The sequence below is a fragment of the Astyanax mexicanus genome, chromosome 17, assembly GCF_023375975.1.
Source record: "Astyanax mexicanus isolate ESR-SI-001 chromosome 17, AstMex3_surface, whole genome shotgun sequence".
NCBI classification, from domain to species: domain Eukaryota; kingdom Metazoa; phylum Chordata; class Actinopteri; order Characiformes; family Acestrorhamphidae; genus Astyanax; species Astyanax mexicanus.
In genome coordinates this window covers 8527896-8553580 of record NC_064424.1, presented here as the reverse complement: position 1 = coordinate 8553580, position 25685 = coordinate 8527896, and the positions used below count along the sequence as shown (strand labels likewise).

Genomic DNA, 25685 nt, shown 5'->3' with positions numbered 1-25685 from the left:
AAATATGACACTTGATTATTTATTTATTAATATTTTTTAAATCCCTACTTCCCTAATTCTACTCAACGTACATCCAGTCTAGACCAGTCTAATTCTTCATGTAGGTATGATGCCAAACTCTGTTTATGATTTACTACATAGTAATTTACTGCATGGTCTCTCGCTGCAGCACCTGATCAGTCAGTATGTAATCTCCCCTGAGGATACAGAAAGCCCTCTGCAGTGAGGCTGTAGATTAGCCTCCCCTCCATCCTCCGCTAGACCTTGCCCCCCGTGCGTCTACGGAGATCGATTCTCGCACACACAAACACACTTGTGCTTAGATGACATCACGAGCAGGAGGAACAGGACAGGCAGTCCTTGTGGCAGAGGCATGTCCTTGAGGTCAGAGGCTGTGGCCTGGAGCGGGTCACCGAGTTCGACGTGCCCCCGACATTCGGTTTATTACAGGCAGCCTATTGCCTTCTTTAATAACACTCCAGCCTCAACTAGCAAATCAAAAGGACTTCACTTTCTTTCTTTCTTTTCCTTCCTTTTTTCTTTTCGTAATACTCTCAAAAGAAAGACCCCCGCAACCCCCATTCATGCCGGCACTTCTTTCACCGCTGTCTAGTGCTAATGTGCTTAGCTAACGCTCCTTCCCCGGGAGCCTTTTACTGTAATTTTACAGGAGCTGACGCTAATACCATAACAGCAGCCCCCATCAGCACTGCCGCTCTATTCAATATTAATGGGGAGTGTGTGTCTTTGGCAGGAAAGTGTTCTGTTTACAAGCATTGCAGGGAAAGAAGGAGAGTGGGGAAGGAAAGAAAGTGTGCCCTGGATAAACCAGGCAGAGGGCCGTGAAGGACTAGGGTCCTTAACAAGGGCTGGGTCCCATCCAATCCACCCAGAGAGTCTTCCTCAGCTCAATTCTAATTTATAAACGTATAAATAACTTGGCTGCGATTAATAATTGGATCGAAAGGCCAAAAAAAAAAAAAAAAAAAAACACAGGAAGAAGAAAGAACAGGGCCTTTGCCAAGTGCTAGCTGTTTGTTAATGTGTGTGTGTGTGTGTGTGTGTGTGAGTATGTGTGTTGCACCACTGTCTCAGCATGTTTGCACTGATTGAGTGCGCATGGAGGGGCATTAATAGCGAAGGGCTGCCGCAGTGTAGGCAGAGTTAGCGGCCGTAAAGCTGACCGTCTGAATCATTACCCCCTCGCGCTCGCTCCGGCACTGCTCCAGCTTTTAACACAGCAGTGGCCTGTGCAGGACTGACTGACTGATTGACATTATTCCTCTATGAGCCTCAAAGACTTGTGGGTAGACTTCAAGACATAGCAAGAAAGCTACCACAGGTTGCAGTGCAACCTCGGCCTAACAAATCCGAGCGTTCGTTTGCCCCACAGCCTACACGAAACATTGAAACATTCACAGAGGCTACGCTAGCAGCTCCAATTAGCTCCACATCGCACAGCCTTAAAAGCCGAGGATAAAGCACTTAAAGTAGAATGAGAGTCCATTAAACACTTCTCTTAGAAACGTCAGGCTTTCCAAGTTCAACACACACAATCCAGCATCTACATTTAGCCCACACTTCAGCCAAAAGCTGCTTACATTATCCGACCGTGGGGTCAACTTAGCATAAGTGCCTTCCTCAAAGCAGAGAACAACAGCCAGACTGACACCGTGATCTCCCCAGTAATAGGCAAACACTCTGATTATTGTGAAGTCTTACTGTGTAGTCTACTGTCTACTTTATTCTGTGTCTTTTCAGTACGGTCACCTAGTTACACAAGGTGTCGCCCAAGCCAAGAAATTACACACACTCTTGACATTCAGAAAAGGCGACCTCAGCAAAAACAGTTCCTAACAGTCTGCTGTGTGTTGCCAAGCCCCGAGGCATTAATATTCTTTAAGATAGCCTTTGTGTAGAGTATGCCCACACATACAGCATTAGACTGTTTGCTTCCATTAACTGCACTAAAAAGCAAAGGTTGCAACAAACTGCTGGGCTATGACCGATCACTCCGCTAAGACGCTCGTGCGTGCCTCTGCTGATATTTCGCTCTTTTCTTCATACTTTATAAATGCTCGTTTGAGTTCTCTCGTGGGGGGGAGAGTCTGCATTTAACTATAAAGTCTGAACAAGGGTCTATAAAGTACTGTAAATGCAGTATGAGGTTTAATCAGTTTCCTTTCTGACCACCTTCAGAAGTCTTTGTATTCAAAAGAAATGAATGACTCAAGGAGAGGTTCTCAATCCTTTTAAAATTTCATTAACTTTTACTTGCCCCTCATTAAGGTACAAACGATAATACGAGAAATTCACTTAGCCCTCTTTCTTTCAAGGCCTCTGAAGATGAGAACATCTTTGAGAAAGTTTAAGAAAAGCACTAAAAGTCCTACTTTAAAGGCCCATTTAGGACATTTCCAGAGCAAACTGTAATAGATTGCGATTTCCAGCCAGGCAAGCATTCCGAGTCCTGGGTCAGGAAATGTCTGACACACATACTGTCCTCCTAACCAAATTGTGCCCTTGAGCGAAGCACTTATGAGCAATGGCATTCCAGATGGATTTCACATTTGGTCATTATTTATCATAGGAATGCACCAATATGGGAACCAGGGGACCGAAGCCAATATCTGGTATATGTATCCAGTACTACATATCTACTCATGCATACAAAATAAACATTTACAAAATGCAGAAAAAAGTGAGAATAGATCAACTTTGATTATATGTAGCTTTACAGCATTACGAAGCTTCAAATCATTCATATATTCACTATATTACCAAAAACATGATATAGTGCTTGCCTATCTTCGAACTTGAGTGACATCCAATTCTTAATCCACAGGGTTAACATGACGTTGGCCAACCCTTTGCAACTATATATTACCTTCAACTCTCCTGGGAAGGTTTTCCACAAGGTTTAGGAGTACCACATTGGTTGTCATAGTAACAACACATGCATGCATAGGCCTAAGTAAGTAGGGGTAGAACTTAGCACATCTGAATATAACAAAATTTAAGTATCTGTCATTTGCGTGGACTGCAGTAGGTAAATGAAAAAGTATATATATTTTACAAACTATGGTTTAAGTACAATTATGTTGTAGTTAAAAGGGTATAATTGTTTTGTTATGGTATTCTATTATAACTATGTCAGTGGCATTTAAATCATCTTGTGTATCGCTATAATTTCTGCGACAATATATAGCCCACAAAAAAAAAAAAAAAAATATATATATATATATATATATATATATATATATATATATATTTTTTTTTTTTCCCAGATTAAACTGTTCCAACTAATAAGAAATCATTGGTTCATCTATCAGATCATAACTTCTTTTTTTTTTTAGCACTAATCAGCTGCATTATGCATTGATTTTTGTAAGCGAAGTCTGGCCCAATGAAAATGCTGGTTTAGCTTTAGTGTACAGAGCCACAACTTGGTAAGGCATGGGAACAAGATCCTATGAGGTGGCCACAACACAGATAGATGTGTAACAAAATCATGGTAACAACTTAATAAAACTTTTCCCTTGAGATTTTGAAGTTGTGGTCACAACTTATTTTAAATTAAAATGGGATGTCACCAGCTCATTGGACATTTTTGGACAGATTGGACATTTTTATAGAATAGAATTACCTTCACTTTCATGTTTTGTCAACCAGTATAGAAATTCCCGCAGATTTTGAAAACAAGCATCATTCTGAAAAAAACTGAATCATAAAATGAACTACAATTATAGACTTTTTGTATTTTTTTTTTTGCAAAAAATAATAATAATTCATCATAAAGCACCCCCCCAAAGGCCTCTGTGGTTCACTGTTGAAACAAATTGTGAGCAGGTTTGCAGGTATGTGCACATAATTTGAAAATAATTTATCTTGTAACCCCCCCCTGAAGAAGATGCAGAACCTTAAAATCCAAAAGAACAAGTAAAGTAATCAAGTAATCTGCTGCATAAATGAATAATGTTAATGGATGAAACAGCAGCAGAGAGCATGAGGGCTATACTTAGACCTGTAAGGTGAAAAACTCTTGAGTTAAAGTAGACTGCAGAGGTGAAGAATGGAGCCAGCCAATGAGCAGCTGCATGGCTGGAGGCTCAGGCAGGAGCTACAGCTACAGCAGAGGCGGGAGAAGAAGAATGGATGAATTAGAAGCTGAAGAAAGAGAAGATGGTTTCGGATCTGATGTTGACTAGCTGTAAAGGACCGGAGGGTGGGAATGGAGGTGGGAATGGCACGCCGCGTCGGACGGAGCGCAAGGCAAACAAACACACAAACACACAGACGGAGGAAACACACAGAGAGGTAAAAGGTAGGGCATACCTGGGTACTGAGCTGCTCCTGCATCAAAGAGAAAGGGAAAGGGGGGGGAAGGAGAGAGAAAAAGAGAGAGAGAGAGAAATGTTAGCAAATCAAGCTTCACATAAAGCCCCAGCGCAGCTGAACAAGCATGAGCCAGCAGAGCAGAGGTGTCAAAAAGGCATTCATCCGTTTTAGTCACCTTTAAGCACATGGAAAGAAGGTGCAATGGGGATGCGTTCCCACAGCAGAAGAGGAAAAATAAGCAGTGGCATCATTTTCTTTTCTTTTTTTTCTTATGTCATCCTATCAGAACTCGAACGTAAGGAAGCTGGTAACAATTTCATGGCATATCTTAATCAGCTGCTAAAACAGCAGGAGTCATGAATTTTAAAACTGTAGGAGAGAAATGATCCGAGCCTGGCGTGAAGCCTCCCTCAGAACATTACCTTAACGCTCGCTCTCGCTGCTTCCCCCCGCGCGCCACACACCCTGGAACTTCATTAATTACAGCATGTCAACAGCACCTGGGCTCAGCCTCTCCCTTTCTTCGGCCGCCTGCCACTGCCGCAAATCACGGCCTAATGCACTGGCCCTGGAATCCACAGCACTGCTTTGAAAAGCACTTACGGCCGAACGGAGAGTGGATGAATTGTGCTCCGAGTCAGATTCTGATTAGAAAACCAATTTCCTCCGTCTCGTTTTTGCCAAATTTCCGTCCTGGCAACCCACTAATTATCATTCTTCCTTTAATATGCACCGAGCCACAGCTATTCAGCACAGACCCACTCTCACACTCTTCATGCTCCAGCTCTGTGTACAACAGAGCAATACCCCCCCCTAATACAAGTTTCTCTGTCACATTGAGCCCGCCTACTGATCAGCCTGGCGCTGGCCACTCTAACCACAGTAGCCTCAGATAGATAACCTTAGAGATTTGCATGATGTCATAGGTCTGCCTGACCACAGAAATGACCGCAGAAAACAATCCTCTCCGGCACATTCCAACACGCTGCTGCAGCATCCGTACCAGGCCAAAACCATCACAAACAAAGTCCATCTGTCCTTCAACTGCTCTGGAGAAGGCTTTCTGAACAGTTTTCAAAAAAAAAAAAAAAAACATTTTCACTGTTTTCTTATTCAACAAAATGTACTTGAAGAACCAAACATCTCTGAGAAACAGAATTAATGAAAACAATTGTAAAAAATGTCCTGTGGTCAATCTCTGCCCTGTATTCTTTTTCTATCTTGCTAACCCAACAAATAAAATGGTCAAAAAAAGAAAATTGAGAACATGTTTGGTGTCATTCTGACAATCTGAGGTTTTACTGAATTAAAATTCTGGAGAAATTAAGGTTTTTTAACATTTTATATACTCCAACTCTAGTGTCTAAATATTTTAATCATTTAAATGTTCATTGCTCTTAAAACATAATGTGTGAATGCATTGCTAGGATATTACATTAGTATCAGTATCAGCCTGTTTTATACCAGATACCATACAGCACTGCAGTGCACATGGAGGGTTTCCACTTCCTGTTTTAGACACTAGAGAACAGAGAAACATTTTGGGAGTATATCTTTCAATGTTTTAAATGTTTCTGGCTCAACTTTTCTTCAAAAAGTTCCAAGTAATTTTTTTTTTATTTTTCCTTACCTTGAGCCAGATATCAGACCCAGACTAGACTTGAGCACTACAGCACTACTTAGCATAATATCTCACAGACTCAGACTTCAACATGCTTGCTAATACTGTAATACTGTATTTTGAGGCATATTGGTCATTCTCTATTCCATTTCTACAGATGACCATGTCTGATCCTCCTGTAGGCTCTTCTGCCGCAGTCCATGCGCAGTACAGGCGGGGGCGGACTGTGCAAAGGCTCTTTTACGATTCATGACACAGGTCTGAACGCAGTCGCTAACTGGTCGAAGGCCACCGGGGGAGCAGGGGCCACCCTGGAAATTAGACCCCTGGAACTGTGGCTATGCGGGTGGCTCCAGTCATGTTAAGTAAATGCCAAATGTCATAAGAATAATGTTGCATTGGTTTGTCAGGCCCGGGGCCTGCAGAGGTCTTGGCAGGCCTTTGGAAGGCCACACAGGCTGGGCGGGAGATGTCCATGTCACCGCTTGGCACTGCTGCCCCCAAGGTAAGGTTAAACGCTCCAACCGGAGGAATGCATTAAACATGAGTTAGCCCACACGAGAGCGGCTCCCTACTCCAAAATGATAGCGGCATTAACTCGGGGGTCAGTGTGCATGAGCTGAATTAATGAAGCCCCTGTGCCTCTCTTTACGTTGCATTCAGACCCGAGAGCACTTCACGCAGGCCTTCGTCCATGAAGCCTCTGCGCTACATGTGAATAAACCACGCTATCGCTCACTGGGGCATTGATTAAGAAGAGACTAAGAGGACGAGCTAGAGATTGAGCGAAAGAATGAGCGAGAGCACTAGAGTGAGTGCGCGGATGGAAGAAAGGAAGCAAATAATGCACAAGCCTCATTAGCATAATAATGACCATTTAAAAGACAAAAAAGTGCAGCTTGGTCTGGCCATTGGAACCCCTTCATAAACATGCCTTATTACTGTGCCCTCTTGACCAGGCCTCCCATGAAGGGCAGCGAGCGAGAGCATGTGCTTGCGCACGGGTTTTCGGCCATGATTAGCAGGCCCTTACTGCAATCTTCCACAGTGAGGCCAGGGCCAAAGTGCAGCCTCTACCCACTTCACACCGAGCGGCCAGCCGTGGTGAATGTGCCACCCACGCAAGAGGAGGAGAGAGTCTGAGAGCCTGGGCTTGCATTCTGCATCCACTCTCACAAGCGCACACACTTTCCAAGGCGCTATTGGATTGTGCTTCTGGAATTGCAAATCCACTGCCCGTTGGGTGTTAAATTAGACATGATAAGTGAGCTCCATTAAAGCATAATCATCAATAGCATTCAAATAACGGCTCTTTGAGCCTCTGCCATTGGAGCTGAAGACAGAAGGGGGGAGAACAAAACTGTTTTCCCAGAAGAAGACACTCAAATTGTTGCCGAGTGAAAATTAGAGTTGCGCCGAGCCCATATGACTTCATGAAGATCACAGCCAATTTCGAGGGTCGCCTCCTTTTTCTCGGCTGGAGGCCTCGTTTCTGCATTTTCCTCACACGAAGGCATGAAGACGCGGCACAGGAAGGAGGAGGCAGCCGATCTGGGACAGCCTTAAAAAAGCCAAAGACCAAATGCAGAGACCTTCCCGGTCGCCGTGGCCGCTTTACAGAGGGAGGATTGGAGAGGGAGTATATACCTGATCCATAATAGGGAGGGATTTATGGTGTGTCTGCTGGGCCGTGATTAGACGCCACTGCTGCCACTCTGATAAGCTCCTCATTGATGGGAATATTCACCCTAGTGTCCTAGAGCCACCTCACAGAAGGGAGGGGTAAGGGGAGAAAGAGAAAGGAAAGAGAGAGAGAAGAAAGAAAGAAGGAAAGAGAGGTCACCTTCTTCAGCATCCGCATCCTCCATCAGCCCCTGACTTTGAAGCGACTTTTGAGGTTTCCCGAACTCAGAGTGCACTTATTCAGAGTCAGAGATGCCACCACATCTCCATGAGCTAAACTGAGCCGGTAATCCAGCCGGTTTGAAATTCGATGTGCAGCGCTGGGCCTCTTTTGCCATTCAGAATATTCTTGGGGATTAATTTCCTCCCAGTGTGAGCCTGGCACTGCTATGTGACATTCCATGAGAATCCACTGAAGGCTGGCCAATAGCATGGCAACTAACCTGCCAAAAAAGGCTGGCCTTTTCAGGCATACTTTGAAAGCTAAAGGTCTTCCCTCGCTTCCTGATGGGTGGCAGGAATATGCTCGCTTACGAGCGCAGGATCTATTCAGCCGTTCAGTACATAGACTCATGACTGTAGGCTACACACAGAAAGGAGTTCAATGGGGACCTGCCAGGCCTTCATGTAATTAAAAGGTTAGGAGAGCGCAGTCCTATTTCTACCTCAAAGGGGACCGGCCAGAAAGGGCAGGGGTGTGCGGAATGTGGTCAACGCGGCATCGACGGGGCTGTTCAACCGTGCCTTTCTGAAGACCGTGCCAAAGGAAGCCGTTTAACTCCTCCTGTAGCACGCAGCAGGAGTTAAAAGGCACATCTGCGGTGTATCTCGCTTCAGGAGAAAGTCGATCTTAGATCCAAATCTGAATAACGATCCCAGTGATGAGGTGACATTTACATTCGCCATGGCCTCAGTCAGACCCTCTGCAAAGACGCGACACCTCAGAAGAGAATGATAAGGAGGAAATTCCACAGCCTGCTGTTAGATGTTCAAAAGAAGAGTGGAATGTCGCTGTCTGGTGAAGAAAGCATGCCTAGCAAGGGACACTAGGGGTGTGGGGAGAGTGAGGTATGAGGCGGCAGAGGAACAAAGGTGGATGGCTACAGATGAGCCCTGTGGCAGCTGGACTTATGGACGCCTGTCACTGACTGGATGTGAGGACCGGATTTGACCAAGATGGCAGCTAGCACCATGAAGGAAGTGTCTGCAATGTATTATCACTACAGTCTAGGGGCTTAAGAACATACTGATAAATAAAACTATCAAGATATGAAGTTTTACTGTATTATATAAAATTCGTGGCTCATTTTGGGGCATTTTCTCAGACAGGGATTAAGCCTAGTCTTGGACTACACAGCATTTGGAGATAGATTTCCCATTTCCCAAAAGGAAAAAAAAAGAAGTCTACAATTAGGTGTAATTCCTGCCCACAAAACCAAATATTTTAAATCCCAAACCCAAGATGGGCATGCTGTACATGCTGTGTCTTCGGATATAAATGTTCTAAATGCATAAAAAAGTAAAAATTTAGGGTGGGTTTCCCAGATAAGGATTAAGCCTAGTTCTAGAGAACCTAGAGATTCTTCACTAAAAGAAAACTTTAGTCCACGACTAGGTGTAATCCCAGTCCAGGAAAACAACCCATACAAAGATTTAACGTATATGGTGGTGTTTTTATCACCAACATATCACATAATTTTAAACCAGAATCCCTGTGTCATAATACAGATCACGTCACCAGGTTTTTGTCAACACACAGCTCAAGTCACTGCATCACAAGCAAAAATCAGCCAAGAAAAGAAAAGCTGTACAGCGATTGCATCAGCTTTTTATGACTACCACTTCACCTCCAGAAGCCAGAGAAGGATTTGCGGAGAGCTTAACCACGCATTGACTTAAGCACGGGTTTTGAACGCAGCGCTAAGTGGTCTGACACATATCCCAAATATTTCCATGAAAGGGTTTTCATGCTAATGAAGACAACGATCACTTCTCGTCTATAAGAATGGAAAATAGACTGTTTTCTAATTACGCAAGTTTAACTAAACACTACATATGCACTTAAACCACCGAGGACCACTTTTCCTTTTAAAAAGTAAGAACTCGCAAGGATAGAGAGAGAGAGAGAAAGAGAGAAAAGAAAAAGATTTAAAACGCAATGTCAAATATTTTAAATGAGTGTCCTTCAGTCGCTCCGAACACACACGTTACATTCAGTGTGAAAAATCAATACCGCACCCTGAACAATAGACTCGGCAGAGAGCATGAAGAGCCCACTCTGGAATGCTTTGTGTCAACTGAAAGATTTTTTGGCTGTTATGGGGATTGAAAAGGTCAGTGTTCTGAGCGAGGAGGAGGGGGTTACATCGTAATAAAATTATAAACAAATAATACCGTCCTTGAAGGTTTTTTGCATTAGAAGAGTGAAAAGGGTCAGGCGTTGAGGTTAAGGTTTTGTGCGGCGAATGAAAGCCGCCTCCAGAGGAAGCCAAGAGCAGAGCAGAGGCAGCTGAAGTGTTTTGCAGGAAAGAGGCTGAAGTATTTTGCGGAAGATGGGAAAGACCAGTCATTTCAAAGCCCGCGGAGCTGAGCTGCAAAAACAACAGAGGCCCAGGGTCCCTTCCGGAGGCGATGGCCAGGATTTACCGTCCCCGATATCTATTCATCGATGCGTTATCAAGAGGCTAGGACGAGATTAATTTTGTCCAAACATTCTCACGGAATTCAGAGGAGAAATGACCATGCTTGAGTGTGCCAAGCTCCCTACTACCCCTCCACCCTCCACCAGCCCCACGTACAAACCCCCTCCATCGCCATCCACCTCCTTGCTTTCTGCCTTTTCTCTCTCAAGCCTAGCTTTCTACTTAATTAAATCAGCCTGCCCCCTCGTATCAGATGTTCTTTGATGGAATACTAAAACATATCCATTCTCCTAATGCCATTACAGAGGACCGGGCAGGGAGACGGACACTTTAATCCCCAGGATCAGCCCACACAAAAGACGGCGCGTCCACTGCGCTGCCATTAGCTACATATTTGCCCCGAAGATAGGAGCTTCCAGCTTCCATCCCTGCTGACAGATATGATAAGGCCTGTTTCTGACACTCAACAAGCTCTTACACAAGCTTTTGCACAAGCTTTTACAAAGCTCCTCTTCCTCCTCCTCATCCACTCCTTTCTTTATTTTTCCCTTCTTCCGTTACAGTGCAGCAGCATATAGTGAGTGATGTTTCTGACATGGCGGCATGGTGCTTCCCCACCTGACGCTGTCTCTACAAAAAAATAAAATAAATAAAAAAAAGGCACCAAGGCTTCCAAACAAGTGTTCCCCATCACTCTGGAAATGGGATGCCGTCAGGAAGCAGCTAAAAAAACCCATCCGCCAGGGCGGCTCTACTTTATCTCCGTGTTTTAGCAACAGTGGGACTGCGTTGAAAGTCTCATCGCTTTGATATGGAGTAGGAGTTGCTGAACCCAAACAATAAACTCTCTCCGTGACAGGAGCTGCCACCGCCTGCTGCACCGACAGCAAAGCAGCTCAGGCTTGAACTCGCAGCCTCCGTCTCGACGTCTGCTCGGCTTCTGTAGAGCCTTGGATGCGTTACACAAATTTTAGAGGCGGCGTATTCGACACGATTCTTCTGTGCTCTATTTTTGTTTCACTATATAATGTGTGTGTGGATGTATGTAATAAAAACATTGCAACTTATAGACACACATTATTTATACGTATGTTAACGTTCAACATCTTCTCAACAACAGTCTCAATCATCCCTTAGAAACACGGAAGCTATGTTAATTGATGTCAATATATGTAAAAATTGTCTGGCCAATTAAAAAAAAAAAAGACATTATAATGATAGACCCAGAACAAACTGTTTTGTAAAAGGGGATAATTGCAAAAAATAAACTCCATGTATGCATCTGTACCCAATGTATATAAATGACATATGTAACACAACACAATATATTTGGTATTCAACATTTCAATAAAAAGTACAACAGTGTTAAACCTCAAAATGCAAAAGGAATAGGTTTCTTTATTTATTTTTTGAAACAGTACTGCAGTACTTTTTCCACCTACACAACCACAACCATTTGCAACACCATAGCATACATTTAGAATAGCTGTAGCAACCACTTGCAACTATATGGCAACCATCATTTACCATGATGGAAACCATCAGTATTTTCTCTATTTGTCAATATTAGCTCCCACAGTGGTCCCCTAAAGTCGCAAAGCTTTAGAAATTACGTCCAGACTGAGAGGTGTCAAAACGCCTCCCAGTACAACCAAAACACCAGTAATAACTGTCATGCAACAGGTGATCTTGCATATTCCCCCCCAACAACAATCAGTTTTTAGTCTAGACTAAATGGAGATCCACTGGACTACCAAGTGTAAATGCGTGCATGTAAAATCTAATCAAAATATAATCCAGATACTAATCGTATTATGTAAACAGGTATAAACAGGGTCAGTATATATATATATATTCACTTCAGATTTTAGTCCAGACTAAAGGGAGACCCATTTGACTACTGAGTATAAATGCATTTGGTTAAAATCTAATCAGGATACAATCCAGATACTAATCGCATGATGTAAACAGGTGTAAACAGGGTCAGTGTATGTATATTTACTCCAGTTTTAGTTCAGACTAAATGTAGACCCATTTGACTACTGAGTAAACTAAATGCATGTGGTTAAAATCTAATCAGGATACAATCCAGATACTAATCGCATGATGTGAACAGGTGTAAATGGGTTCAATATGTACAGTATATTCACAAGTATGGTCCAATGCCAGTATAGTTTGCTGTGTTTATATGTTATCAGAGTGAGTTTGCAAACTTGGGTAATGTGAAAGTTCACCACTTTAGTATTCACGACTCAAATGTCAGTCAGAAATGCCAGGAAAACAAACACATAAATCTGTGCCAGCCTACTCTGCTGTCTCCCAGCTCGTAGATGATGCACTTGGTGTGGGTGGAGCAACCTAATGGCGGCCTGATGGGACGGATGTGAGATAAAAGTGGGTGAGGGGGCAGGAGAGGTGCACGGCTCTGACCCTGTGGGCCGTTAGTGCACTGTCAGGTGGAAGAGTGTGTGGAGGAACCCCGCTGAGCCCTGGGCCCATTATTTCTGCTCCAGACAGCCCTGGCTTAATCCCCTCATTTGGGAGGTCATCGCAGATCATTATACAGTAGGGTGCCATTACAGAAACACTCCAGCGGACTGATTTCCCCCCCAACATAAATACATGACTCCAGGGATCTGCTTGGCCTCAACCTCTCTCTCTCATTCACCCTCTCTCTCGTTCTCTGCCTTTCTCTTTTCCTACCTCTCTTTCTCCTCTCTCTCTCCTCTACTTTTTTATATGGATCCAGAAAGGCGTGTAATTAAATCTGCAGAGAATGCATGAGCAGGAACAAGTGATGCAGTCAGCCAGAATGTGTGCATAGCTGTACAGTGGGATAAAGAGAGGCAGGATGAAGGGGTGTGTGTGTGTGGGGGGGGGGGTGGGGGGGGTAGTTGTGTTGGAGAGGGGGGTACGTTTGCACTGGATCTGACAAGGCAAAAGAGCCACACACACACATACACACACATACACACACACACACAAACATGCTCACGCAGTTCTTTTTTTTTTTCCCCACCGCATCGGCAACAAAGGACAGGTACACTCATTTTCCGCAACAAGGGATATTTTTACACACGTCCCGAATAGCCATGTGGAAAGTCTAGTAGCTGAGAAAGTGATAATCATATAATCATATAATTTTCCCCCTCCAATCGTTTCTTTCTCCAAACGTGGCGTGTCTGGCGTCGGTTCTGGTGTGGCGAGGGTGAAAGCAGAGGTCTGCGAGCAGAAGAAGAAGAAGCGGAGAGCGGCGCCTTGCTTGACTGATTTGTAAACAAAGGCAAATACATTTTCATTGTCCTGCATTTAATTGGTAGATAAAGGCAGCTCATTAGCGGCGAGCAGCAGAGACATCCATTTTATCCCCGGAGTCGGTGACACAGATGGGCCAGCAGTCTGCTTTCTGACTCCGGCGATTGCCTCCACTGTAGCACTTACGCAACTGCGTCACTTCTCCTCTCGGCGGGGCATTAAGGCCACGGCACAGTAAAAATATAAATTTTATTTATTTAAGAATAAATAAAAACCTCGTGAGCCAACATAGTACTGTTGTTGCAGCCGCCCATAAATACTTATCATACATCAATTAATTTGCATACATGCTGGTGTATCTCAAAAAATTCATTAAAAAACAACCTTTATTTCAGCAATTTAGTTCAAAATGTGAAACTCTATCTGTTTATCTGTTTTCTATATTCTATAAGTGTTTATTTCTTTTATTGCTGATGATTACAGCTTACAGTCAATTAAAACCTAAAATCAGTGTATCAGAAAATTAAAATATTATATAAGACTGGTACTGGTAAACTGGTACTTTTGGCAATGTGTGGAAGTCCTGCTGGAAAATGAAATCTGCATATCCATAAAAGTTGCCAGCAAAGGGAACAATGAAGTTGTGTAAGTGGATCGACATTATGGATGTCCAGCATTGATTGGCCTTGACCACAGGATGCATGTTTAATCTCTTTCTCTAATCTCCATCAATATTCCTTTCATTTTCTTTAAATTTAATTTTAATTAAATTAATTTTTCACAATTTCTTTCTTTCTGCTTAAATCATAAAGGACTTTTTTGTTTGTGTTTTAGGAAGTATACAAAATGTACTGTTAATCAAACAGCTGCAAACTGGCCCTGTAATACCTAACAAGTATTTTATATCAGTTATTAAAACATTACAAAAATTTTGTAAGCATTTGTAGAGAATGCATATCTTCACATCTTTACATCTATACTGTAGCTTAATTTAGCAGATTCCTCACAAAATAACAGAAACAGCACTCTTAGCTTTGGCGCACACCATTCAAAAATGAGTGAAATACACCTGCGGCGATGTTTGTAGCAACAAAATGAATGTATAAAAATGCCCTATGCATTGGTGTACCGTAACGTTCTCCTTTAACTAGAATATCAGTTTGATTAATCAAATATAGTCCAAACAATGAGTAGAAAGGAAGTATATTTTTCAATTGTTAAAATTGTATGTCTAACGCTGCACAAATAGCAATGAAAACCTCCACAAAATAACCCCTTGCATTTGACAATTCTGTTATTTAAACAATAATGGGTACTGTTGTGTTCATCATAGTTCCCTAAAAATGATGGGTGTTGTCAAAAAATCCAATCCAATGTTCCTCCAAAGTTGCCTTCCTATAGAAATTGAATAAAAACTGAATAAAAAAAATGCAACCTGCTATGTATAGCAAGAACATCTACGCTGTTCTCCAGAGCCACTTGCAATTAAATTATATCACACAGGTAGTTGAATGTAGTCTTGCACAAGGACTCTTCTCACTGTAGAGTGTTGAGTTGAATGCATGCCCAGTGAGAGAATCATCAGACTGCATTACTGCTCACTATTCCACTATTCCAACCGTGCAGCATTTGTGCTGTTTTATATCATCAAATGTAAAGTTTAGGTTCTTGCAAAAAGCCCTGTGATGGTTACACTGGTTGGACCTGGAGCTGTGCAGGACATGGGGGTCTCCAGATGCAAGTTAAGAAAAAATACTAAACACTAAAAAGGATTTCTTTGATAGAAATGTCTGAATTCATTCAGAACAAGGTCATGACTGAATCACTGGGCTCAATTTAGCCTATACTGGTAGCCATTTGGATCCACATGCTAATAAGCTCTGCCCAGACCACTGGCTACAGATCAGACCACATCAGGGAAAGGGGAAAGCAGTGAGAAAAGAAAGCAAAAAAGCATAAGGCATTTGTATATAGGATACCACTCCTGATTTAGAGAAAAATAAAATAAAATAAAATAAAACAGCATTTGCTTTTATGAGAACAGAAAGGAGAGTGAGATTTTGGTGCTATGTGGACGATGATGGTATGCTGTGTGACCCATTAAACCATTACTGCTTCATGAGAATGAAATTAGCACAAATGCAAAGCAAATGAATGAGACTATTTCGCTACAATTTGGTCATAAATGGAGGGGCGTAAGTAATGTCAATCACTGGAACATTGTCAAAAAACCTAAAAGAGCACAAACATTTCTTTATATGGCTCATAAACAGCATGAATGAATTGAAATATTTTGTTGCGTTGTAGGATGAAATGATGGGCTATTACCTAACAATCAAACAAATACTGCTTTTACAAAAGCTCCACAAATAAACAAGAATGCTTTTCTCTGTAAGATTGGCCACCAGTAGGGGGCTGCAAGGACTCTTATCAAATATTATTGATAAAAGCTTTAAGAAGTCAGAGCATTCAACATTCCTCAATGCACAATGTTATGTGTTCTGGGAATATTAAGGCTAATATTGTGGACAATAATACAGTGGACAGCACAGTGAGTGGTAATTATTGTGACCAGCGGTGTCTGGCTGGAACTGTCCATGCATAGATACAAGTAAATCTGTTAGAAAATATATCCATATTTAATGTAAGAGGCCATATAAATATATTCCACAAGTCATTGCAGCACCCTGTGAGTGCTGACGAAAGACTACAGGAGGACCAACACATACAGTGCTGTGGAAAAAGTAGTTTCACTAGTATTTCACTAGTCACAACCAGGCCTGACTATATGTTATAATGCCAGATCTGTTGAATCAAGAAATCACTTAAATAGAACCTGTCTGACAACATGACACAGGAACAAAAAAAGATCCCAAAAAGCAGCAAAAACAGCAGATTATGCCCTGATCTAAAGAAATTCAACAATCTACCACATACATCTACCAGCCTGAAAAACAAAATGGCTTTGGGATTCCAGCAGACCACACTGAGAGTGGTAAACCTTCCCAAAAATGAAACCAGCCTACCCAAATTACTCACGGGCATGGACATCTCATCCAGGAGGTCACAAAAGAACCCTGAACAGCATCTAAAGAACTGCAAGTCACACTTGCCTCAGTTAATGGAAAAATAGGTGCATTTTATATTACTGGACAATACCTGGACAACTTGCTGTAATTGCTGGAACGTTGAATTCTAATCTTTACCAGAAAATCCTGAAGGAAAATGCCAGTTTGTAAGGAGTAAGGGTCAGTTTATGACTTTAAGCTCAGGCGTACTTGGGTTCTGCAGCAGGACAATGATCCAAGGGAGACCAGCAAGTTCACCAAGTGGTGGATCCTAAACAGGTAAACAATTTTACAAAGAAGAGTGGGACAAAATTCCTCCACAGAGATGAGAAAGGCTCATTGGCACAGCCAAGTTACTAATTGTAAGAGGCAAATACTTTATCACACAGGGCCAGGATAGTTAAGATGTTTTTTTGTCTTTAATAAATGAAGTTATCATTTAAAAACTGCTTTTTATTTTTACCCAGGTCATCAAAGACTGGTATTGAAATGTGTTTGTTAATCTGAAAAAATAAAAGTATAATAAAAGAGCAAAAACTAAAATAATCTGCAGGGGCGCAAATACTTTTTCATTTCTGATCATATTGGTTTTTACAGGGGTCTTCCTTTTATTTCTACCTGCGAGTATTGGTCCTTGAAACAAACCCCAAGAGACATAACATGCATCATTTCCAATCCTTCCAGACACCTGACAGGGCCATGCGCAATCCTCCAGGAGGCTTTGAGCTCTTTTTTTTTCCACAGAACCTAGAGAATGCTCTCTGTGGGTGTGCGTGTAAGCGTGTGTGTGTGTATGTGTGTGTGATTGTGAGTGTGTGTCACAGCGTTTGGCTGGAAATGGGGCAGCTGCTCTTACAGGAGCCGTCATTCATCACTGGCCCAGGCTGTCTTCATCTCCCCCCGCTGCACTCAGGACTAAAACACATTTACCTCAGAGGATTGCTGCAGGCCGGGGCCGCGCTCATTCTCAGGAGCTGTGTGTGGGGGAGTGTGTGAGTGCAAGCGTGAGTGCGGGCAAGAGAGGAGAGCAAGAGCGTGAGAGAGAGAGAGAAAGAAACAGCGAGCGAGAAAGTGAGACCGGCAAATGGGCAAGAGACAGTGATGGCGAAAGTGAGCAAGAAGGAGAGAGAAGGAGGGGAAAGAGAGAAGAAAGGAGCACAGGAGAAAATACGGAGCGACGCGGGTCGATAAACGTGTCGCAAGACTCGCTCCGTACTCTCTGTAAAACTGTGGCGACGGGCGAAGCAGCGCCGCTGCCAAATGCCATAGAAGAGAGCAGGCGAGGAGATGGGTATTAATTGTCAGCTGTTGTTTTAAACCACCTCGAGTTTTCAATTAATCTACTGACATTCAGCTACAAAAGGAGTGATTACAGAGAAAAGGTTACAGCTACACTGGAGTTCTCAGACGGAACCCTGGAGTGTCACATGATGAGCGGGCGAGGCGTTGTCATTTAGATGTAAAGTTATGCAGGAAAATCAGGCGGGGATAAAGAGCAAATATTTCGCTCTCAAGACTCGAACCAGTCGTGTGAACAAACAGTCCTTCCACTTCACGCCACCTCATTTCAGGCAGACGCAGTTCCATCTGAAGCGCTGCTTCACTGCTATTATATAGGACTGATTCTTCTAGTATAAGCACCACCAGCCCGGGCGCAACTCTCTGAAAATTGAACTCTTATAAACACTCCATTTCTACATGGGAACTAAGGCAGAAAGAGCCCGTTCATTTCAAAAGCCGAATGAAGCTCACAGGGAACTCCTGCCAGTCAACGTGCAATAACAGATCCGCCGACCGGCTGATGCCTAAAAGAGCTTCGGAATAGATCTGCTATCTGGATTACTCAGCTCCTGCAGAAGGACATTTATATGACGTTAAACGCAGCCATTCCTATGCCGGTCTTCCTTGCTCGGAGTGAACGGTATTGGTTTGTTTGGCACCACTGGAATGAGCTGGTGCATTTGTTCCACACGCAGGAAAAACCCTACAGTTTACATTTAAAGTGCTGGCAGCCATAAGTGCCAATGTTGATAAGTGGCATTGCCAAGAGAAGTGATATTGAGAGTGGCCGGCTTGTTTACTTGTCTCGGCGAACCCGGGATGGCTTATCCGTGTTGTCAAACGCAATAACAGGAGCACTGGTCTGTTACCCGCTTTTGGACCGCGCAAGGTCCTTCCTTATTCACCACAAAAATGTCATGGACGGATGCTACTCGATTTAGATGTTGTCTCGGGGACCGAATCAGCCTTCGCAGCTGCCACCAATCAACGGTGTCCGCACAGACACGACTGTGTGCACCTGCCATACTGGCACATTACGCCCACCCATAATTCAATTTACCACTCAATCCTATTTCCATGGCCTGTCATATTTATGCCAGCCAAAAAAAGAAAGGGAAAAAAAGAAGGAAGAAAGGAATAAAGAATGAAGGAAAGAAAGGACATAATAAACCCGCCGAAGGGGAGGGAAATGCGATGCGAGAGGAAAATGGAAAAGCGGTTAAGGGATAAAAACAAGCTCAGTGATGTCTCAATTGAAAAGGGACTTGCTACCATTTAGAAATGGATTACCGCGGAAAGTCAATATTAAACAAACAGCTTTGGAGTTAAGGCCCAACTTACAAAGGCATTAAGATTAGAAGGCGCGATAAAAACGGAGCGATTCGGGACTCCATTGTTTTGGGCCGTGGCGGCATGGAGGTGGGCGAGATCACTGGAGTTGAGCTCCAACATCGGTCTGAGGACTTGCGCGGGATTTCCGCGGACACTGCCGTAAGCTATATGGATTTTTCCTCCGGGCTGGGCCCACGTGAAGCTGTGTGATCTGGAGGCATGCTAGGCGGAGGGAATAAGGGAAACAAGCGTTAAGGGACTGATGAGGGGTTGTTGTTGGAGAAGGCTTGAGATTGTGTACATAACCCAGCTGTGAAGTGTCACATCTCATTTCTTCATTCCTTCATTTCTCCTTCTCCGACGTTCTAGTTCTATCTCTGTCTTCCCTCGATGTGCTGGGAAAGAGGGGCTTCATCTTTTTTGTCTGCCCTCCACAAATCAGTACAGGCACCAGAGATCATCTTTTCTAATGTCATCTCTTTTTATCTGGAGCTGACACACGCCCGGCACACGGTAAGCCATTTGTCCCATAAAGGTCACCCTAACGTGGATAACACAGATTCCTATGCCGTCTAAGTCGTAGTTCAGAATGAGCTCACATTTAGTCTCTGTGAGCAACTGCGGGGCAGCGCGAGGCAGCATTGTGGTTGCCAGGCAGCTTTGTCTTGATGTTATAAATGTTCCAGGAGAGATCTGGTTCTTTTTCTTTTTCCTTTTTCTTTTCTGTTTTCTGTCCCCCCTCCCCCTTCTTTGCTTCTTCTGGCCCCCTCCACAGCACCTGGGCTCTTTGGCCACCCAGCCCAGGCTCTGCATCCCAGGGTAGTAACATCCATCAACCCTGACACCAATCACCGGAACCCCCCACAAAAACGCTTCCTCCAATTTGCTTGCCATTTCAATGTCTTTCAGCGGAGCCTCCATCAGACACCTGTCCCAACCACCTGCTACCTACTTCACCGAGCATGGCAGAAAAGAGGATACAGTTTATAATCAGCAGTGAATTTCCTAATCTTCAGCCACTATTTTTATCCGTCGAACAACCTCCTTCCCACACACCGGCACAAACACAAAACGCTGCACGTTTGCCGCACGCTTGCTCATACGAGCCGGCACGAGCTCCCCTCGATGGATATCGCAGCCATCAATCAGCTATAGCTTGTGGCGGAGGAGCCGAGTGCACTTCAAAAGGATAGGCTACATCTGCTGCAAAGCAGCTCTATTTGTGCCACATCTTGGGAAAGTGCATGAGAACCCAGAGTCCTAGTCTTGTTACCAATTCCCCCTTCAACAGCTGAGGAAGGAAGAACAGACAAGAGGCAAAAAACTCAGAGCAATAATGGGGAAACACTGCATATATCCTCGCATAGAAACACCACCCATCCACTCACGCTGCCTCTAACTGACATCATTACTCAAAACCTCTGATCCTCGAGACAAGCTGAGAAGTCATGATGCACATGTGAGATGTCTGGGGTTGTAGATTTCACAGGTTCCAAATGCATGTTCTCCACCTACTGTGTGACACACAGATTGCCTTGTCAATCATATGCAGTAGTTCTGTATAACATAAGCAGGGCAGCATCCTCAACATCCATTTACTGTACTTTAGTACAGTAGTTCTGGACCAGGATTTAGATGCTACAGCAGGGGGAAGATACTTTTTTATATATAAAGCCCATCAATCATTGGAATAACCTTAAAAAAAATTACACTTAGTCTTAAATCTTGGAATCTAGACTTAATCTTGGTAATAAATGTAGCCGTTCAGGTCGGGATGAAGATTTTTATTCTTATATCACATTGCTTTAATTATTTCATGTCATTTAGCCAGCATTTGATTATTTGAATGAATGTTATGTCAAGAATAGAGGAAATCAATGACCTAGCAATGGGTTGATGATGATAAAAGGCTGCAGCAGACTAACAAAGCAGAACAAATGCTGGCCAAGCAGCCACTGAAACAGCTGTGATGTTAGTAGTCTTGGCTTGTTAGCTAAATACAGTGGCATTTTTTTTATAGTTTATATATATTTTTTCCATTTTTATCTTTTACAATTTGTAAAATAGTAAAACATGAAAACGAACCTATTTTTTTTTTTTGCATTAATCACAGCTTATATACAATTTCAATAGTCTTTTCATTTTTTTCAGGTTTGTATTTTTTTATTTGTAAGAAGCTTCTACTACAGTAGGATTATTGAGACAATTAGCTAATTATGCCCTTTTAAGGTCTCTTTTAAACTTTCAGTGTTGCCTAGGTTGGGGATTTGGATGTGCATTCCAAAATCTTTAGTTTAAGCCTATTGATGACCTCGACTGTGGATTTTAAAGTGTGTTTAGGATCATTATCCTGCTGTAAAAGGTATCTTTATACCATTTCAGTTTTAATATGCTTTTAGAACGTGCTAGTATGTATTCATTCTTCCCTCTACCAGTAAAATGATCTTTGTTTGAGGAAACTCTGCACCCTTTTCTCTCAAAACAGAGCCTTCCTTGCTCACTGTAACCAAAAAGGTCTATATTAAACTCAACACTCTACAAGACTTGTTGCCAAAATGCATCTAAGCTTATTTAGATGTTCCTTTGTAAACGTCTGCCGCTGAATGTTGTGAGGAGAACACAGCAAAGGTATTCTTCTGATGACTCCTCCAACAAGATCAATAGAACAGTAGAACAGAGCACCACTCCAGAGTCTGATAAATCTTTTAAAATCAAAAAGCCAATCACATGAGAAGCTATCGCAGAAGATTTTCTCAGTCTTCCAGACCTCAGCTTGACCTTCACCATTCTTGGTGAGTGTCATTAGTAAATTACAACTCGAGGAAGAGGCTACCTGAACACACTCTGCAATCTCTGTATAGCCGTTCTCCTGCTTGGTGGAACACAGTTATTGTGGTTTTCAGAGCGTTAGGCAGCTGCTCAGAGGAGCTCACAGCTGCTGATTGCTGAAAAAAGCTAATAAGATCTGGAATCTTGTAATCTGAAAATACTGTTCTACTGTTATTTGAAAGACTATGCTGAAGTTTATTTCATCTACTTTTACTATTCACACTCACTTTTTAACTATAATTATGAGAAGCATCTGCATGCTACTATAGTTATTTTAATATTACACAAGGGCAACTGAGTAGAACACTAAAACAACATTTGATGCTCTCTATATGGATTATATATTTTTGTTTTGAGCATTTAACTTATTTCTGTTTTGAGTATTTGACTTATTTCTGTTTTATTTATTTTACTTATTTTTGCTATTAGCATTTTACTAACTTTTATTTTGAGTATGACATTTGCTTTGAGTATTTGACATTCGTTTGAGCATTTGAATTTGCTTAGAGTATTTTTACCTATTGTTGCTTTAACCATCCTGTTATTTTCCGGGTCAATTCGACCCGTTTTAAAGTTTGAAGATCGAGGAAAAATATTTAAAAGTGATTTTTTTAGTATGAAACTTCTTCTGCTTTTAAAAAATGAACATAATAGGAAATGCCTAATTTCTGTTTAAGAACTTAACTTATTTCTGTATTGAGCATTTGACTTGTTTTTGCTTTGAGTATTTGACTTCTCTGTTTTAAACATTTGACATTTTTGTTTTGAGCATTTGACTTATTTTAGCTTTGAGCGTATGACTTATTTCTGTTTTAAACATTTGACTTATTTTTGTTTTAAGCATTTGACATTTTTCATTGAGTATTTAACTTATTTTTGTTAAGTATGGCTGATATTTGCTATGAGCATTTGACTTATTTTTTTTTTTTACTTTTGACTTATGTTTGATTGCTTTCTTTTGTTCTATGTTTTTTATTCACTATATAATGATTACAGATTTTGCTTATATTTTGATGTTGCTTTTGCGTGAACCCCAGAAAGACTAGCGTCCACATTATGGAAGCTAGTGGGGATCTGTTTAAATAAAAAAGAGAATAAAAGCTACATTTAGCATGGGTGTTCTGATAAAGCACCATTCTCTTGGCCCATTAACTAATGGTACGTTGGTGCATTAGTTCACAAAACGTCTTGTGTAAAGCTGAGAGTGAGACAGCTGCTGTGGTAAAGTTTAAACATGATTCAAGGAGTCCCAGGAGATCTGTCATTATGCAGCACACATGCGATTTAAATTTGTCTGCAACTATTATCATATGATTATTCTGATCTGGAACCAAGAACTGGTGTAATATTTTAACCTTATGTGCTTTAACATACTACCAGCTAACATCATGGAATGATAACTCACACATAAAGGTATGGACGTGTTAATGCTACTACTTACACTCACACTTTCAGAGAATATGATTTACGGTACTCATGTGTTAATGAGTTACTTTAATTTGCTTAATGAAAAGACCATCTGTAATGAGTACTGCGTGTTCCTTTGCAGTTTTCTGACTTGTGATTGGGCAATCACTTTAATGTACCCAAATGTGTGCATGTAAGCTTGTCAGTTAACCAGAGTTTCTTTTGATTTGATTTCAGCATTTTCTTTTAGTTTTTGTTTGGTTTTCATTGTTTTTCACAGCTGTCGCTCATGCTTTTATGTGGCATGTGTGGTTTGTGGGGAAAAACAGGCTTTATATCTATTCTCTAAATGCAGTGGCACTTCTGAGACACACCAGGGATGCAAGCACAGGCTGTGTGAAGGCTGTAACCTGTTAACACGGGAGCCGAAATAAAAACATTATGCGCCGCTCATGCCTCACAGAGTAGTGTGTGTGAAACCAGAGAATGTCACACAAAATTCATCGCATGAAGACACATGCTGTAAGTATGTTTATTAATTATGTTAACAAACATAATATTAGTATTATGTTTAACTTCTCATAGTAAAACAGATTAGCATGTAGCACTGGGCTAGCAAGTTTAATAATATTGATTAAAGCATGAACTTTCCCAAAGTAAGTACTGTTTAATAATTTGGTGTTCTGCTATATACAGTACCAGTTAAAAATCTGAACACATTATTTTAAACTTATATTAGATTTTTCAAAAGTAGCTCCTCTTGCTTATATGCTATATACAGTTTTTCACATCTTGGCTGAAATTTCTCAGTCAGCTTTATAAGGGAGAGTCACCTGGAATTCAGGCTGCATTCAGACTGAAACACCTGGTTTTAGACCACAATAATTTATTGTGGTGACGGACAGTTCTGGTGGAAACAGGAGAGTTGAGGTGCACATTGAATTCTGCGTGATTTGATCAGCCGTGGTTTTATGTTTTTTGGATACAATCCGGGTTAGCACCCGAACATCCCTTTCAGACAGCTTCCCCTCTCACAGCGTCCACAGTTAATCCTGTTGGATGTGGTTTGTTCTTTTTGGTGGTATGCTGACATTACCCTGGATACCGTGGCTCTTGATACATCACAAAGACTTGCTGTCTTGGTCACAGATGCTCCAGCAAGATGTGCACCAACAAATATTTTGAGCAAAACTGTGCTCTTACCCTGCTAATTGAAGCTTCATGCAAACTTTATATACATACCCTGGTCAAGCAAGTGTAGAACACCCTCACTGTCTGTTCTCATAAGCATGAATCATAAATACTGTAGTGTTCAACTGTGTATGTACACACACACACACACACTGTGCATTATTTGTGCGGTGTGAGCATGAGGGATGGAAGGTGGCTGATGTAATCTGACTGGGGCATCAATGGCGCTGGTGCGGGCGGTGGGGAGGCTGACAGTGGGCTGACATTGCAGTGGTCTGCTGCAGCCTCCGCCACGCTGCACAGCTGTCCTTGAGTCCCAAACCAACGACAGAACGTCAGAGTTTTGAGGCTCGAGTCCGTCACGTCGACCTACGATTGGGGTTCGCATGGGAAGACATGACAACACATGCTAATGACTTTCACCAGAGCCTCTGACAGAGCAAGTCTAGGGAAATCACCTCAACCTAATGACATGCCACCACTGCCGCCACCGCTGCTGCCGCACACGGAGAGGCAGCGAACATGGATGTTAGAAAGCTCAGAGCCTCTTGTCCTCCTTTGGAACGCTCAGTGTAGCAGAGCTCGTGCTGGGCTGTGAGCTGCACAACTTCCCTGTACGCTTTTCAGCTTCGTGTCCTATTAGTGTTGTGGAGTCAGTGTGAAACGTCAGGAACGGCCTGGGCGAGAAGCTTCAACCAGCAGCCAGCAACACGCAGACGGCGTCGATACTGAACTCGACTGGACGCAAATGAATGTGAATCGGCTGCAGCTGAACACAGACGCTTCCTCAGGTTTCTATTGATCAAATTCAACCGAGGGCCACCGCTATACATAAACATCCTCTTAAGCCCACAATGATAAACTTTATCAGACCTCTCTGCGATGAATAGCTGCTTTTATCCCCCCCAGACACTTACACACACACACACACACACAGCTTCAGTGTCTGTGCAATTACAGAAATTGCCATCACACTTGTTGCCTGAAGGCATTAAAACAGTTCCCAGCCACCCAGATCAACACAACCCCACAAACGGC

At 42.4% G+C, this 25685-nt stretch overlaps 1 protein-coding gene across 7 annotated transcripts in view; it reads right to left on the bottom strand.

Moving 5' to 3' along the window:
- Positions 1–25685, bottom strand: part of cadm1a (cell adhesion molecule 1a) — a 441164-nt gene that overhangs the window by 115767 nt on the left and 299712 nt on the right. For 6 of the 7 annotated variants that reach the window (XM_022676027.2, XM_022676028.2, XM_022676032.2 and 3 more), the window contains exon 4: positions 4336–4353. The exons of the other annotated variant lie outside the window; for it this stretch is intronic. In XM_022676027.2, coding sequence (XP_022531748.1) covers positions 4336–4353 — 18 coding nt within the window. The remainder of the gene's footprint in view (positions 1–4335; positions 4354–25685) is intronic. 7 annotated transcript variants of the gene reach the window in all.